The sequence below is a fragment of the Punica granatum genome, chromosome 4, assembly GCF_007655135.1.
Source record: "Punica granatum isolate Tunisia-2019 chromosome 4, ASM765513v2, whole genome shotgun sequence".
NCBI classification, from domain to species: domain Eukaryota; kingdom Viridiplantae; phylum Streptophyta; class Magnoliopsida; order Myrtales; family Lythraceae; genus Punica; species Punica granatum.
This window is the reverse complement of record NC_045130.1, coordinates 30,760,799-30,774,184: the sequence shown is the minus strand read 5'-3', so window position 1 is coordinate 30,774,184 and position 13,386 is coordinate 30,760,799. Positions and strand designations below refer to the sequence as shown.

Below are 13,386 nucleotides of genomic sequence, written 5' to 3'. Positions count from 1 at the left end.
TTTCGGAATGAACTTTTTCTAATAGATATTCACATTGCAATAGTATTTGTATATATGTTATTTCTAGAAGAATACCGTCCATATTTAAATAGCCTTTAAAATGTGAATTTGCTATTGAATTTTTTTAAAAATTTTTCATAATGAACTATAAAGGTCAAATTAAATAAATTTTAATACATTCAAATTCCTTCATCATTATTACTAGTGTAACAGCATGTGAGTTGCACGTGCAATGTTTCCATTTGTTCAATCATGGGCCTTTCATTTCAATTAATGCGAATCCTCCATGCTATATATACCTAGTCATGTGAATTGAAGCACAACTTTTCATTATATCCAATACAGACATGATAATGTTTACATAAACAACCAAGCCTCATTTAATATTATTACATACAGCTCCAGAGGTGAAATCAACCGGAAGATTACAAAAAAAAAAATGAAACTAAGATCAGTTAATCCAGAATACCGGCAACGAAGGCAGTGAAGATTGATAAATAACTTTCTATTTTGCAGAGGATTTCCCCATTCAAAGAGCGTGGGGTGAATGTGCACACGACAAAGAGGGAACGGGAGCACACAACAGTGAAGCAAGAGGAGGCACACAAAGAGGGAATGGGTGGCATCTTCATGTTTTGAGATTGAAGTTATTACTATTCGAGCATGAAAAACTGAATGATTGATTTATAGCACAGTTTGGTCTACTGTAATAAAGAAAAGATTTAAAAAAGGTTGAATGAAAACATGAGAAGATGATGGTTAAACATGGAGAAAGAGGGGGAGAGAGAGAGAGGGAGAAGTGAAGGTTCTTGCTGCTATGCTCTCAGATCTTAACCTATTCTATTATTGCCTTCGTGTGGATTTGTTTGTCATGCAAGATCAAAAATATCTCAAGGCAAATAAAAAGTCAATCAGGAGCATGAAGTCAGGAAATATAACATCTAGATAACTATAGTATGATGATCACATACACTAAAAGTAGCTCTTCATAACAATCCCTCAGAATGTCTATATAGGATAACCAGACATAAGGCGAAGTTGACAATATTGAAATGCTAAATAAGCTGCACATCACAAATTTTAAGCCTGAATAGCTTGTTTTTTCTATTCAGGAAACTTCTTTTTTCTACAAAGACCAAGAGCTTGTAGTTATTGAGGTAAGGATGAATTTTCAACCTGATGACACAAGCCAGTTAACCAAAAAACTAAAAGACGAATTATATAACCAAAAAACTAAAAGACGAATTATATAGCCACAACGGTAGTTTGACAGGAAAGATAGAAAAGAAGGCTGATCAAGTTTGGTTTTACCTCATAAAATGCCAGCTTCTGCTCAAGCTCTGGTGCTTTGTTGTCCTCTCATCTGCTAATCTCTAAAATGGAAGAACATAGGGTATTTAGCATATTTTTTATATTAAAGTATATAATCGCATAGAGTGTTTGATACTCTGTTCAACCAACCTAAAACTACAGAAGAATTCATTGTCCCAATTGGATCTATCTTATTTATCATTAAAGAAAGTGGATGTATAATTGAATATACAATATATATAGATGTCGTTTGTTATATGATGAGGAAGCAAATGCTTTATAAGACATTAGTTATCAATTCAAAGCAATGAAAGCGTTGCTCTGTCCTATTTATTAAAGAAAATTCAAGATTGGTTAAAGCTCCAAACAGCACAAAGAGGGAAGCAAATTTGCAGTTCAAAAATAAGAGTAAACCAAAGTAAGACCAGTCTAAAGCGCGGAAAGGCAAGCATAGAACGGAAAATGTCAATTGATGATAAACAATATAGAAACACGAACAATCAACTGACTCGATGCAAAGATAAATCAGCTATACGAGCAGTTATATTCCAAGTAGGATAACATGGTACAAGTACTCTCTGTAGTGGTAAGTCAAGGCAAGTGACATCATTGTAGTTTCACAACCAATATAAGGCACGAGGATCAACAAGACAGGCATTCATTACAAAATGACAACTATACATGTAGGAGGAACTCACCTCTACCCATGTAATCTAAAATAACAGGTGTACCAAGAGCAACGCACCTGCACTGCACACAGAAGGGAGTCAATGTTGGATGGCTTTTGCGGTGCGACTATAGCTTTTCACATTTTGCATATATTCACTTTGATATGATCCACTTCATAGAAGTGATAGAAAATTGAGTCAAAGCAAATTCGTGGTTAGAAATTGCATTTCCAGTTAAAGAAAAAAAAAGAAAATTGGCTTCAGCGGGCACTGCCAATGCGAGAACACTAATTAAAGACAACTGGGAATTCAAATGTGTACTATCTAAAATCAAGATCATCCACAATCTGATCATCCCAGCCGCTCATTCGGTTTCCAAAAACAACTCAATAAAATGATTGAAGGGAAAAAAGAAAATTAGCACCAGGAGATGGCAATGGAAATAGTTAATTTTAAGAATACCATATGTATCTCTTAAGCCAAAGATCAAATTATTTCTCAGGCTTCAGTATGAATCACATCCTCACGGCAATGTGAACTCTGTTAGCTACATTCAAAAAACTAAAAAATAAAATGAGAATAGTAAAATCAGATATATCCAAGGGCGAGCTCTCCAGATAAAGCTAGTAAGATACTGTAAAAAAGTAATATGAGCATGTTTTCAGGAAGATATTATACAAGCAACTTTGGGAACATTAGGTGTGTAAATCGTTGGGGAATCTCGCAGAAAAGGATGTATCCTCTTCCTTTTTCACGATTCACATATGATTGCAACTCTCAAAGAATGCATAAAAATGGTACATGTACTCGAAATTGAAAAGAAGCAAGACATCTAAATTTACTATGGGACATTAACGATCTTGAAGTAGTTCATGCAACGAAGAATATCATTTTTAAAAGTTCACAATAAAATCTTTTAATGTCTTATTTATAAAATCCAGTAACATAAGCTAGCGTGCCAGTGTACAAAAGGAAAGAAAAGCATATCATATATTATAAGAGCACTTATAGTAATTATATACAATAAAATGCATCTCTTCCATCATACTTCTCAGCATATTCCTTCTCTAGAAAAAGGGATTGTATGAGATTATAGAAACTTTCTATTAAGGGAAAAGGTGACTGCTCTAATATTGATAGAAAACGTGGCTTAGAGTTTATTTCAGTTTAAAGGAAAGGGAAATCTGTAAAAGGAGTAGAATGGGATGATTAGATATGCTAAAGATAAACGGCCTACCGAACTACAAGTCTGCCATAACGCACCCTGTAAAATTGCAAAAGTTCAAATAGAAACCCATCAATGAAATGGCTGTCACCCAAAGTCACAAGACAGGAAGATCATGAAGAAACGGGCGTGCTCCTGAACACATAAAGACGTGATATCAAGGACACCATAAATGGTGTAATACCGACATGCATGTAAACGATATAAATGTCATTGCAGACGGGGGAAAAAAAAAACGAGCTTTTAATTTCCTATTCAATGGGTAATTCCATGATCTAATGGCAATAAAATAGAAGCCTGAAGAGCCATTTTCAGGGGGAAAAAAATGGAAGAAATTCCCACATTAGTAACGGCAGAAAGTTAGAAATAAATAGGAGGCAAGGCCATAGGCGAGTGCACGAGATCTTACGCAGTTGTTGAGGAACGCGATCAATTGGCAAGATGGAGGAAGGCATAATTGGGTTAGGCTTTTGATCGAGCAGTTTGTACGCAAAAGATGGGAGCAAAAAATGGAGCCGTGCAGAAACAGAGCAACAGTAGTGTGGCGCTCCATGCGTGACTGAAAATATGAAATGAACGAAAAGGCGCCAGTGGGGTTGGGCGGAGAGTCACGAGCATCTGAACGGGCACCATTTGTCTGGGTGAGAGGCGGCGGGGGCACAAGATCTGTTTAAAATATTTTGGAGCATAAACTTATATTAAAATATCTTTTCTTTTTATTTTGGGTAGAAATATTACAAGATTTATTATTTGAATTATATGAAGAACAAAATTAATTTACTTGAATCGTATGGTGCGATCGATTGCATCGTAGAGCTTCTAATTCCATTAGAAGGACATCTTTCGATTAATCTAATATTTGGAGAACTTTTAACCATGGGGTTTTTCCAACCGCAGGGATAATAATAGGGAATGGTTGTCAGAGGAGCAAAGCAGCTCTTTTCATCTTTCAATCATTCAAACTTTTGAGAAAAATAAGGAGCCAAAGAAACGGCCAACCCATCCCCGAAATTCAAGCTGAATCACAAAATCACGAGACTTGCTATTTCTATCCCTTCCGATTTCAGTGCTCTGACCCCTCCTTTATTGTTCTCAAGGCCCTTGCTCAAAGGTAGAGCTATCCCATAATTCTGAAACGTTCAAAAATCCCTTTGATCAACCCTCTCCGTGTCTGCGGTTTGCCGAAATGGGGTTTCGGCTGTGGCTCATTGGTCTCGTCCTTGCTCTGGCCACGGTGGCCGAGTGCTCCTCTTCTTTCCTGGGCTCCAAACAGGATTTCCCAATGCCGTACACCCCGGGCAGCTTGGATTCCATAGAGATGTTGATGGACTCTGAGATCAACCGTCGCCAACTTGCCGCCGCAAGGTACGTACTTGTGGACATGATTCTTTTTTCTTGTCATTGCACCTACAATTTTTTTTTTGATATATTCACTTATAAACTCATTCAGTACGTTTGAACGGAAAGAGAATGGAATTCTATAACGGTATCTCCTTATTTGATGGTCACTCACTTCTATGCCCCATTAATATGATTACATCATACAACAAAGGCGAGTAATAACGTTGTTATCATTGTTTCTTATTTTGATAACAGATATAAATTTCTTTTCCTTTTCTTTTCAAATAGGTACATCAGCTATGGAGCCCTGAGGAAGAACTCGATCCCGTGCAACCGTCGCGGCCACTCGTACTACAACTGCTCCAAGCAAAAGAGGGCCAACCCGTACAGGAGGGGTTGCAGTGTCATAACACATTGCAAGAGGTTCACTAACTAATCGACAAATAAATAAAAGAAAAAACAAAAGAAAATAACTAAGGGAAAAAAAAAAAAGATCACCTGGACGATTTATGAACTAATTTGTTCTTGACGGTTGATATCATCATAATCTTGGTCGATTGTACTTCTTTTTCTAAAAAACTTACATGTGAAAGTGCCCAATAATCTCTATTATACTTTTTAATATCGTAACATTTATTGATGTTCTAAGTCACATATGTAAAGCTAACATCGGGTATAGGGCCTATATGTGTGTATCCTTCTCGTGATTTGTTGTCCTATGGTTCTTTGTATTCTAACCGAATATTGTATTATTATTTAAGGGGGGGAAAAAAAGAACAAGCTTGGTGGATGGACTAGAGCATCTAATTCCTCTTCCTTGTACATATCCTATTACATTCATTAGTTCATCATCTTCATTTTTTGTTTGACAAGCCGGCAAAGATGTCAAGAAAAGTAAAGATAGGATATGGAAACTCTTGTAGTATCTCCTAACGGAAGAATATCACTTGTCGGGCAAGCCAATCAATAATGAATCTCCCTCTCACTAGATATATATGCCTTAGTATTACCTCCCGGTCACAGCGATGAAAGACAATGAGTATTGCTGACAAGCCTGCGAACCTGCACCTTCGCCAGAGCCGACAATCATATTATTTGATAACACTGAAATTTCATTCCTATATTCTTGAGCTTCTTGCTCACTATTGGTGATTCGAAAATTTAAAATTGCCCTGGCGAGCAATGGAAAAAGGTCATCAATTATATGTTGCTGAGAAAGCTCTAATTTAGATCGGTAAAAGCTTGAGGAAAGTTCGTAAGAACTAGTCGTCTTTGGTGCCTCCACATTGCATGAGTCCCTGAGTTAGAGAAATACGAGAATATTTAAGAAGTTATTTGCATTCATTTAAGTTACTAATAATAGTACGCAGGTATCCTGATCCTTTGGTAATGCAAATAGTTATTAATATCTATGGACTAATTATATATACAGAAGATCTGGGCAGAGAGGAACGTCAAAAATTTCCAGAAAGGAAATCCGCACACATGTTGCTGATCTAGTTCAACAACTTTTTGAAATGTTAAGAATGAAAGTTCCGTTGGTCCCCAATGTAACTTTTAAGATAGCGGGCCACTGGATCGAGTGCAAGTGCATCCAAGACTGGACTTCCGAACAATTCAAATATGACGCTGACGAGACCATTGCCAATAGAAATATCACTTTCGAAAAATAGTTATTGATAGCCACTGTTGGTCGAAGTCCCTTTGCAATTGGAAAATTTTATACGTTTAATGAAGTCTACTTAATTAGTGGTCAGTTGCCACCAATCATTTCTATGCGATAGCTCCTGAGTTTTGACATTTTATTCGATTTCCTACGGGGTTATTATAGTGCTGAAAGACTAAGGAGACAAGTAAAATGAATTAATGGGAGCAAAAGAAAGAACAGCTAAAGTTTCTAAGAATTTGGATTGAATGACAAAAGTATGATTAAAACAACAAAAACCGAATCTCGAGGACCAAAACAGAATCTCAAAGTGAATTGGGGCAGAAACCAGAAAAGCAGAACAAGAGGGGCCAAAACAGAAACTTCAAACTGCCGATTAAAACAGAATAGAAAGGGCAGGAAGAGAATTGGCAAACGTTCAAGGGGAAAAACAGCAATAACAGAATCTCAGAGACAGAAACAGGTCCGCTAAAAAGTCCAAGGACCAGAAAAGAAGCAGCAAAGCCACTGGGACCTAAACAAGAAAAACAGAACAACAAGGGAAAGACGAGGAATCAACAAAAGTCCAAGGACTGAAACAGAAATAGCAAATAAATAAGCTAAGAGGACATAAACAGTGAGTTCAGATATTTTCACGGGCAGAATTAACAAAAAGCCCAAGGACCAATAGAGAAACAACAAAGCTCGAAGGACCTAATCAGTGATTTCGGATATTTCATGGGCAAAAATCATCACTCGCATGGGAATCCTTATGGAAACGATGGACACAAACCAAACATGGCACCTACCAACTCGAGTCGGTCTAAATGATTGGACCCCGATTTCCCTTAAATAAGGTTTTGACTTCAAATCTTAAAAATGAAGAAAATTCACAATTAAGAGAACTTCATTATTAGTGGGCGAGTTAGCTCGAGTCTGAATTTGTCAAATCCCATTGAGTTTCGAAATACCAACCTAGTGAAGGAGATTAATTGCAGCATGTACAGTTCAATATTCCGTACTAGCAAGGATCATCTATATATATATATATATATATATATATATATATAAGTCTTAGATAGGTTTGTCTGTGCATATCGAATTCATAAAAGGTGAGACTAACAGTCTCCCTGATTTCCTAACAAGAGAATTCTTGCAGGTACCACCATGAGCATGAGGACTCGTTCCTCTAAAAAAGAGGCCTCGGCCTCAAGATCTATCGTAGGGGATAGATATAAGATCAACATGGAAGATTTATTCAGAAACTTAGTCCATGATGGGCTGAAGGGAGTACATGATGTTCAAGAAAACAAAAGAAGACATGAGAAGAAGAAAAAGAAAAGGAAAGAGTCTGAAAGAACTCAATCCATGCTTACACTGGAATTTACACTCAGAAAGAGGGTTGGAGGATCCGGGTTATAGGAGCCGGATGTTTACATATGAGAAGAAGAGAGAAAGAAGAAGAAAGTATTATCGGTGGATGAGTCAGTGGTGTTCAGATCTTTGAGTTCCAGGAGAACCTGACTTAACCGTCCTATGTAATCCTCATCAGTTTTTGCTGCTGAAAGGAAGGACAAAGCACGGGCTTTGACCTGGAGAAAGTTTTGGTGGTCCACTTGTGCTTTGTCTGAGACAAGAGCATTTTTTCGGAACCAATCGATAACAAATTGCGAGTCAAGATGATCTACCTTCAGCTTAACCCACCATTTGCATTTGAAGATTCTGGCCAGTGTCTGCAGGCCTGTCTGTTGATCAGGCTTGTATCCGAAAGACCAATTATGAACCCATGATAATCCAAAACTCTGGTAGAATTGGAGAAGCACGGGAAAAATGGTTTGATTCCCCTAAGGTTTGAATCGAGAAGCAAACATGATGTATGCTTCATGAATTATGGGAGGCAGTATATCTGGAATTGGACCCCAAATAGACCACCAGTGGGCAAACCAAAATGGGAATATGGCAGGTGACTTGGAATGGAAAAAGATTAGCCAGGTGTGTCTGAACTCATGGTTTTGGTACAAAAATGCATTGTACCAGGCTTGCTGGTAATCCCAGTAGGAATACATGGCATTATGGGGGAGATCGGACGAGAATCTGGCTTGGAATTTATGGATTTGGTATGGTTTTCCCTCATTCCATTCTCTCGGGTGGATCACTCTCAGGATTTTGGCTGTAGAGTGAGATATGGTGTTTGAGGAACCAGGGACAAGGTAGTGTTTGAACTCAACTGAACCTGTATCACTCAAAATTTTCTCATAGTATTCCCGGGTTTTTGAAATGTCCATTGGCCGGAAATACCAGTTTTCGGGAAACAATTTTGATGCTGCGAAAAAGGGATTTTCATGGTAAAAACCTTCTTCCATAATCAAAACAGTTTGAAATAATGTTTTTGGAAACCATGGAGCTGTTTTTGAAGAGCTGGTTTCCTTATCGGAAAATGTTGTGAGACTTTTTTCTGCTCTTTTGACAATTTGCCTAGAGCTCTCTCCCTTGCCAGTCTCCAGCAGAGGAAGAGATATCCCAGATAGCGCTTGAGCTAGTTCTGGTGTATCTTTTAATACTGTAATCCATTGTTGGACTACGGTATCATTATCGAGATTATGAGGAGAAGAACTCTGTTTTTCAAGAGTTTGAGTCTCGTTTTTGAGTTTAGGAATTTTACCTGGCAGGATTTGCATGCAGCCCTGCTTATCGATCTCCTGTTGGAGAGTCTATCGATAGGTCTTAATCTGGCTATCAACAGTGATTTGACCAATGGAGGGTTGGCTGGAAGCCACATGTTTTGAGGATTTTTCCTCTTTTGTTTTTATCGACTGGCTGGAAGCCAGTTGTTTTGAGGCCGAGGCCTCTTTTTTAGAGGAACGAGTCCTCATGCTCATGGTGGTACCTGCAAGAATTCTCTTGTTAGGAAATCAGGGAGACTGTTAGTCTCACCTTTTATGAATTCGATGTCAAAATCAAATACACTCAACATAGCTTGCCATCGGGCAAAAATCTGTTTTGATGCAATGTTTTGAACATCTTTTTGAAGAACCTCTTTTGCAGATTTGCAATCAATCCGAAGTAAAAACCTTTGGTTTAAAAGATCATATTGAAATTTTGAAATGCAAAGGACCACAGAAAGAATTTCTTTTTTTATGGTTGAGTAATTCTTCTGGGTTGTGTTCCAATGTTTTGATGTGAACTGAACAATCTGTTCAGTTCCATTTTTGGATTGTTTCAAGATTCCTCCGTATCCTTCTTCAGAGGCGTCTGTTTAAACAATCTTTTTTGCAGATAGGTCTGCCAAGTGTAAACAAGGCAGAGTTTTGATTTGAAGCTTGATTTGCTTCACAATGTTGGTTTGTTCATCCGTCCATGGTGGAGGAGAATTCTTTAACCTGTTATGGAGGGGTTTGCAAAGTCTACTTAGGCCAGGGAAGAAATCTACAACGTAGTTTAGACTTCCTAAGAACCTTTGTAGTTGTTTCTTATCATGGATCTGGTCAGGGAACCTATCAGCAAACTGGATAGACCTGTTAATGGGGATTATGGTGCCCCTGCTGATGTTGTGCCCTAGAAATAGAATTTTTGTTTGGAAAAGGCAGACTTTGGTCGGAGACACAGTCAAGCCATTTATCAAGGTGATTCTCATAAAATGCTTCACATGTTTGAAATGAGAATCAATATTTTGGGAAAATATGAGGACATCATCGATGTATACAATTATGAAATCGGAGTATGCACCAAAGATGTCATTCATGATTTTCTGAAATTCAGATGGGGCATTTTTGAGCCCAAAAGGCATCACATTCCATTCGTACTGGCCAAAAGGAACTGTGAATGCAGTTTTATATTTGTCCTTTTCGATGATTTGAATTTGCCAAAAACCTGACTTCATGTCGAATTTTGAAAATATTTTTGAATCATGAAGTCTTTGGAGCAAATCTTTTTTGTTAGGTATTGGGTACCTAATCCACCTTAAGGCTTGGTTCAATGGCTTGTAATTGATTACTAACCTGGGGACTCCTCTTTCCAGCTCAGCGTTTTTGTTCACGTAGAAGGCTAAACAACTCCAGGGAGACTTGCTAGGTCTCATCAATTTTTTGTTCAAGAGTTCTTGGATTTCTACCTTGCAGTGTTTTTCCAACTCTTGGTTCATCTGAATGGGTCTGGCTTTTGTTGGGATATTTTTCTCATCGAAATCTTTTTCATAAGGCAGATCAATGACATGTTGCTTCCTATCCCAGAAAGCATTTGGGGTTTCTCCGCAAACTGACTCCTGAATCAATCTATTGAGATTATCGATTTTTTGTTTCCAATCTAGTTTTTGGAGCAGATTTTCAACATTATGATATGAGATCTCATCTTTTATCCAGCCAATTTGCCTCTCAGTTGCCTGTATTATGTCCAGATTCCTGGTTACAGGTTTTGTGATGAAAGGGAAAAGGGTTTTGCTTCCTAAATACATCGTCTTTATGCCAGAGTTGGTGAAAAAGAAGGGTTTGATGAGCTGAATGAATGGGGTTCCCAATATGACTTCATTTTTTAAGTCTTGGACAACTAGGAAACCAGTCTTATATGTTGAATCTTCATTTTTGACATCTGCTTCTGCAATTTTATGCGTGATTTTTAATTTGTTATTGCTCGCAGAGAGTAAAGATTCATGGGTTTTTTTCACAGTATTTTAATTGGATTAATCCCTCCCTCACACAATTGGTGTCTGCACCTGTATCCAACAGGGCAGTTGCTTCCATCTGGAAGTCGTGTACCTTAATTGTCGGTTTTAGGAGGTATTTTTGATGGGTGAATTCATGGTTTTTACACTCAGGTTTGGGTTCAGCATTTTCCAAGGTCTGAACCAGCTTTTCATCGTTTTTTAGAGTTATTACTTCTTTATGCAACTCATGGAGTTTTTGGCGAAGCTCTAACTCTACTTGTTTCCTTTCTCTTTCCCGGTTTTCATGCTCCAAGGCACGGGTGTTTCTGATCATCATGTTGAGTAACCTAAGGTTTTTGGTTTGCTCAGGTTCTTTTGACTCAACATATTTTGGAGGAGGTTTGGAGGAAACTTTGGTTCTGTTGAAAGGCATTTTCCATGTTATGGTTTTCTCAGTGAAGGTTATGGCCTTTTCTTCCATGAAGACTTGATAAAACCAGCCCCACAGAAGGATATTTTTCTTATTTCCTTTCATGAAGTTGATCCAATGGGTCTGCATTATGGTCTCAACATATTCCTCTGTAAAGACCTCATGCAACCAATTCCTCCTATTTTCATTTTCTTTGGAGCAGAAATCATTCCTAAGAATGGCGGATGCTAATGTGAACGGTTTTTCAATCACATAGATCTCAGGATTGATTCTGGTCGCATCGGTTATGGATGAAAATGTGGGTGAAGGGGGTAAAGACTCAGTTTCATCTGTAATAGGGACAGAGTATACTGGCCTAGGGATATCAGTTGCGACACTACTTATTCCTCTAAGGTTGGCAGACCTAGGAGGGTTCTCAGTAGCTGTTTGGAAAGTGTTTGCTGATGGGGCAACACTGAAAGATCTCCTTCTAAGCTCAGGGCTTTTAAAGGAAGAATTTATCGAAGGGGTTGAGGTGGACTGTATGTCGACTGATCTCCTATGGCGAAAGCTTATGGAAACTCTCCCATCTTGGAACTGGCTCACTCGACTAAGTTCCTCATTTTGAATTTTTTCAGGGGCAACTGCGTCTTCTAAGACCCACTCGTCGGGAAGAGTTACCTCATTCCACCTAATTGGTCTGGGGACTACAGTGTTTGACCTGGCAATGTCTGTTTGGAAAAGGAGGGTTTCTCCTTTGGGGCTATGGTTGAAAGCTTTGGTTGCAAACGCTGAGACCATCGTTTTGTAATGGACTCTATACACAAAGGCTAAAGGGATGGAGCCTAAAGCAATCTTGTAGTTGTGCGTTTTTATCTGCAAGGTCAAGCCATGAGTTATGTTTTGGTCTTTGAGGGACATGGTGAAATTTGAAAAGCAGTTGAAATGGACTGGTCCGCCACACAGACTAGTCTCGACTGTCCCAAGGATGGATTCATGGTAGTTCAGAAGCCTAGCATCTCTAAGTACTAAGAGTATTGAGGTATCTAAGCCTTCTCTGGTCAGGGGTTTTATGCCCACTTGGACAAGCCCTATATGGATGAAATTGTACTTATCATTATGTTTTTTCAATGACTCTTGGTTCAAGAGTTTTATGGTTTGTGAAGAGTTTTTTAGGGGAATGTCCCGCTCTTCAGTGGTTATGGTGTAATCGGTTTTTGAAAATATTTGTTGGAATTTTGAGTTTTTATAAATCTGTTTTGAAGCGATTCTTGGGATCTCCCAATCATCGATAGATTTATCAAAACATTCCAAATTGACCTCTTCTCTGTTGAGAACATAATCATTATCGAAATTATTTTCAGAAGAGCATGTACTCGAAGAACTTGCTTTAAACCAATCCATATTCAAAAACAATAAATCTTCCAGCCTCTCAAATATTTATCAAGACTTTCTAGACTGCATATCAGGTCCTTACCTTTTCAGTATCCCAAACCTATCCTAGACGAAATCTCTATAGATCTATAGAACCAATAGCCTAGTGGTTGGAAGATGCTAAACCGTATCTAATTCTCCTACCCAGCTTCTCTCAAGATCAAGATCTAAGACATACCTGGACGATTGGAAGAAGCCTCACATAGTGTTTCCCTGCAAGATCTAGCACATACCTTACCCAACTGCTGTACCTGGATTTAACAATAATAGTAGGCAGACAAACTCACAAAGACTCTCTATCGATCTATCTCCTATCCCAACTGCTGTACCTAGACGAACGATAATGCACAAGGATAACTCTACTCCAGTCGATAACCTCCATCTACTTAGACGGTGTCCATAACACTACCGGGCCATTGTCCAATTTTCTCCTTGAAACTGCCCTAACCGTCGGGACTTACAAACGGGAACACCTTAGGACTCCCCCCGGGTTCCTATGAACGGTGAATGTGTAGGGTCTATTAGAGCGACTGGATGGACATTAGAGCCTCATAACATTACTTCTTTTGCTAGCATCAGTTCATTGTGATACTGGATCTAGACTTCTAAAGAGACCTTATGCTATGGCTGCCTAATTACTATGTTTACCAGCTTCAGTTCATTGTATAAATATGTACCTCGCCACACCTGAAGAGGAACTCTACATGAGTTTCT

General features: G+C 38.4%; 2 protein-coding genes across 8 annotated transcripts; one reads left to right on the top strand and one right to left on the bottom strand.

Annotated features, from left to right (window-relative positions):
• Nucleotides 1-308: 308 nt before the first annotated feature.
• On the bottom strand, nucleotides 309-4,345 carry LOC116202701. Of its 7 annotated transcripts, XM_031534304.1 has the most exons (6): nucleotides 3,986-4,345; nucleotides 3,614-3,870; nucleotides 3,217-3,243; nucleotides 2,010-2,061; nucleotides 1,312-1,373; nucleotides 309-1,176 (listed from the first exon to the last, which is right to left on the bottom strand). In XM_031534304.1, exons 1-5 carry the CDS (start codon nucleotides 4,080-4,082, stop codon nucleotides 1,360-1,362), a joined length of 447 nt encoding a protein of 148 aa, XP_031390164.1. In that variant the 5' UTR covers nucleotides 4,083-4,345; the 3' UTR covers nucleotides 309-1,176; nucleotides 1,312-1,359. The 7 variants fall into 7 exon arrangements, 3 of the variants coding, with proteins under 3 accessions (XP_031390164.1, XP_031390163.1, XP_031390165.1); XR_004156135.1 differs by having other exon boundaries at nucleotides 309-1,373; nucleotides 2,010-2,056; nucleotides 3,217-3,339; nucleotides 3,986-4,343; XR_004156137.1 differs by having other exon boundaries at nucleotides 309-1,373; nucleotides 2,010-2,056; nucleotides 3,986-4,343.
• LOC116202702 (protein RALF-like 19) lies at nucleotides 4,341-5,410 on the top strand. Its single transcript, XM_031534306.1, has 2 exons — nucleotides 4,341-4,569; nucleotides 4,834-5,410. Exons 1-2 carry the CDS (start codon nucleotides 4,391-4,393, stop codon nucleotides 4,979-4,981), a joined length of 327 nt encoding a protein of 108 aa, XP_031390166.1. The 5' UTR covers nucleotides 4,341-4,390; the 3' UTR covers nucleotides 4,982-5,410.
• The last annotated feature ends 7,976 nt before the right edge of the window (nucleotides 5,411-13,386 follow it).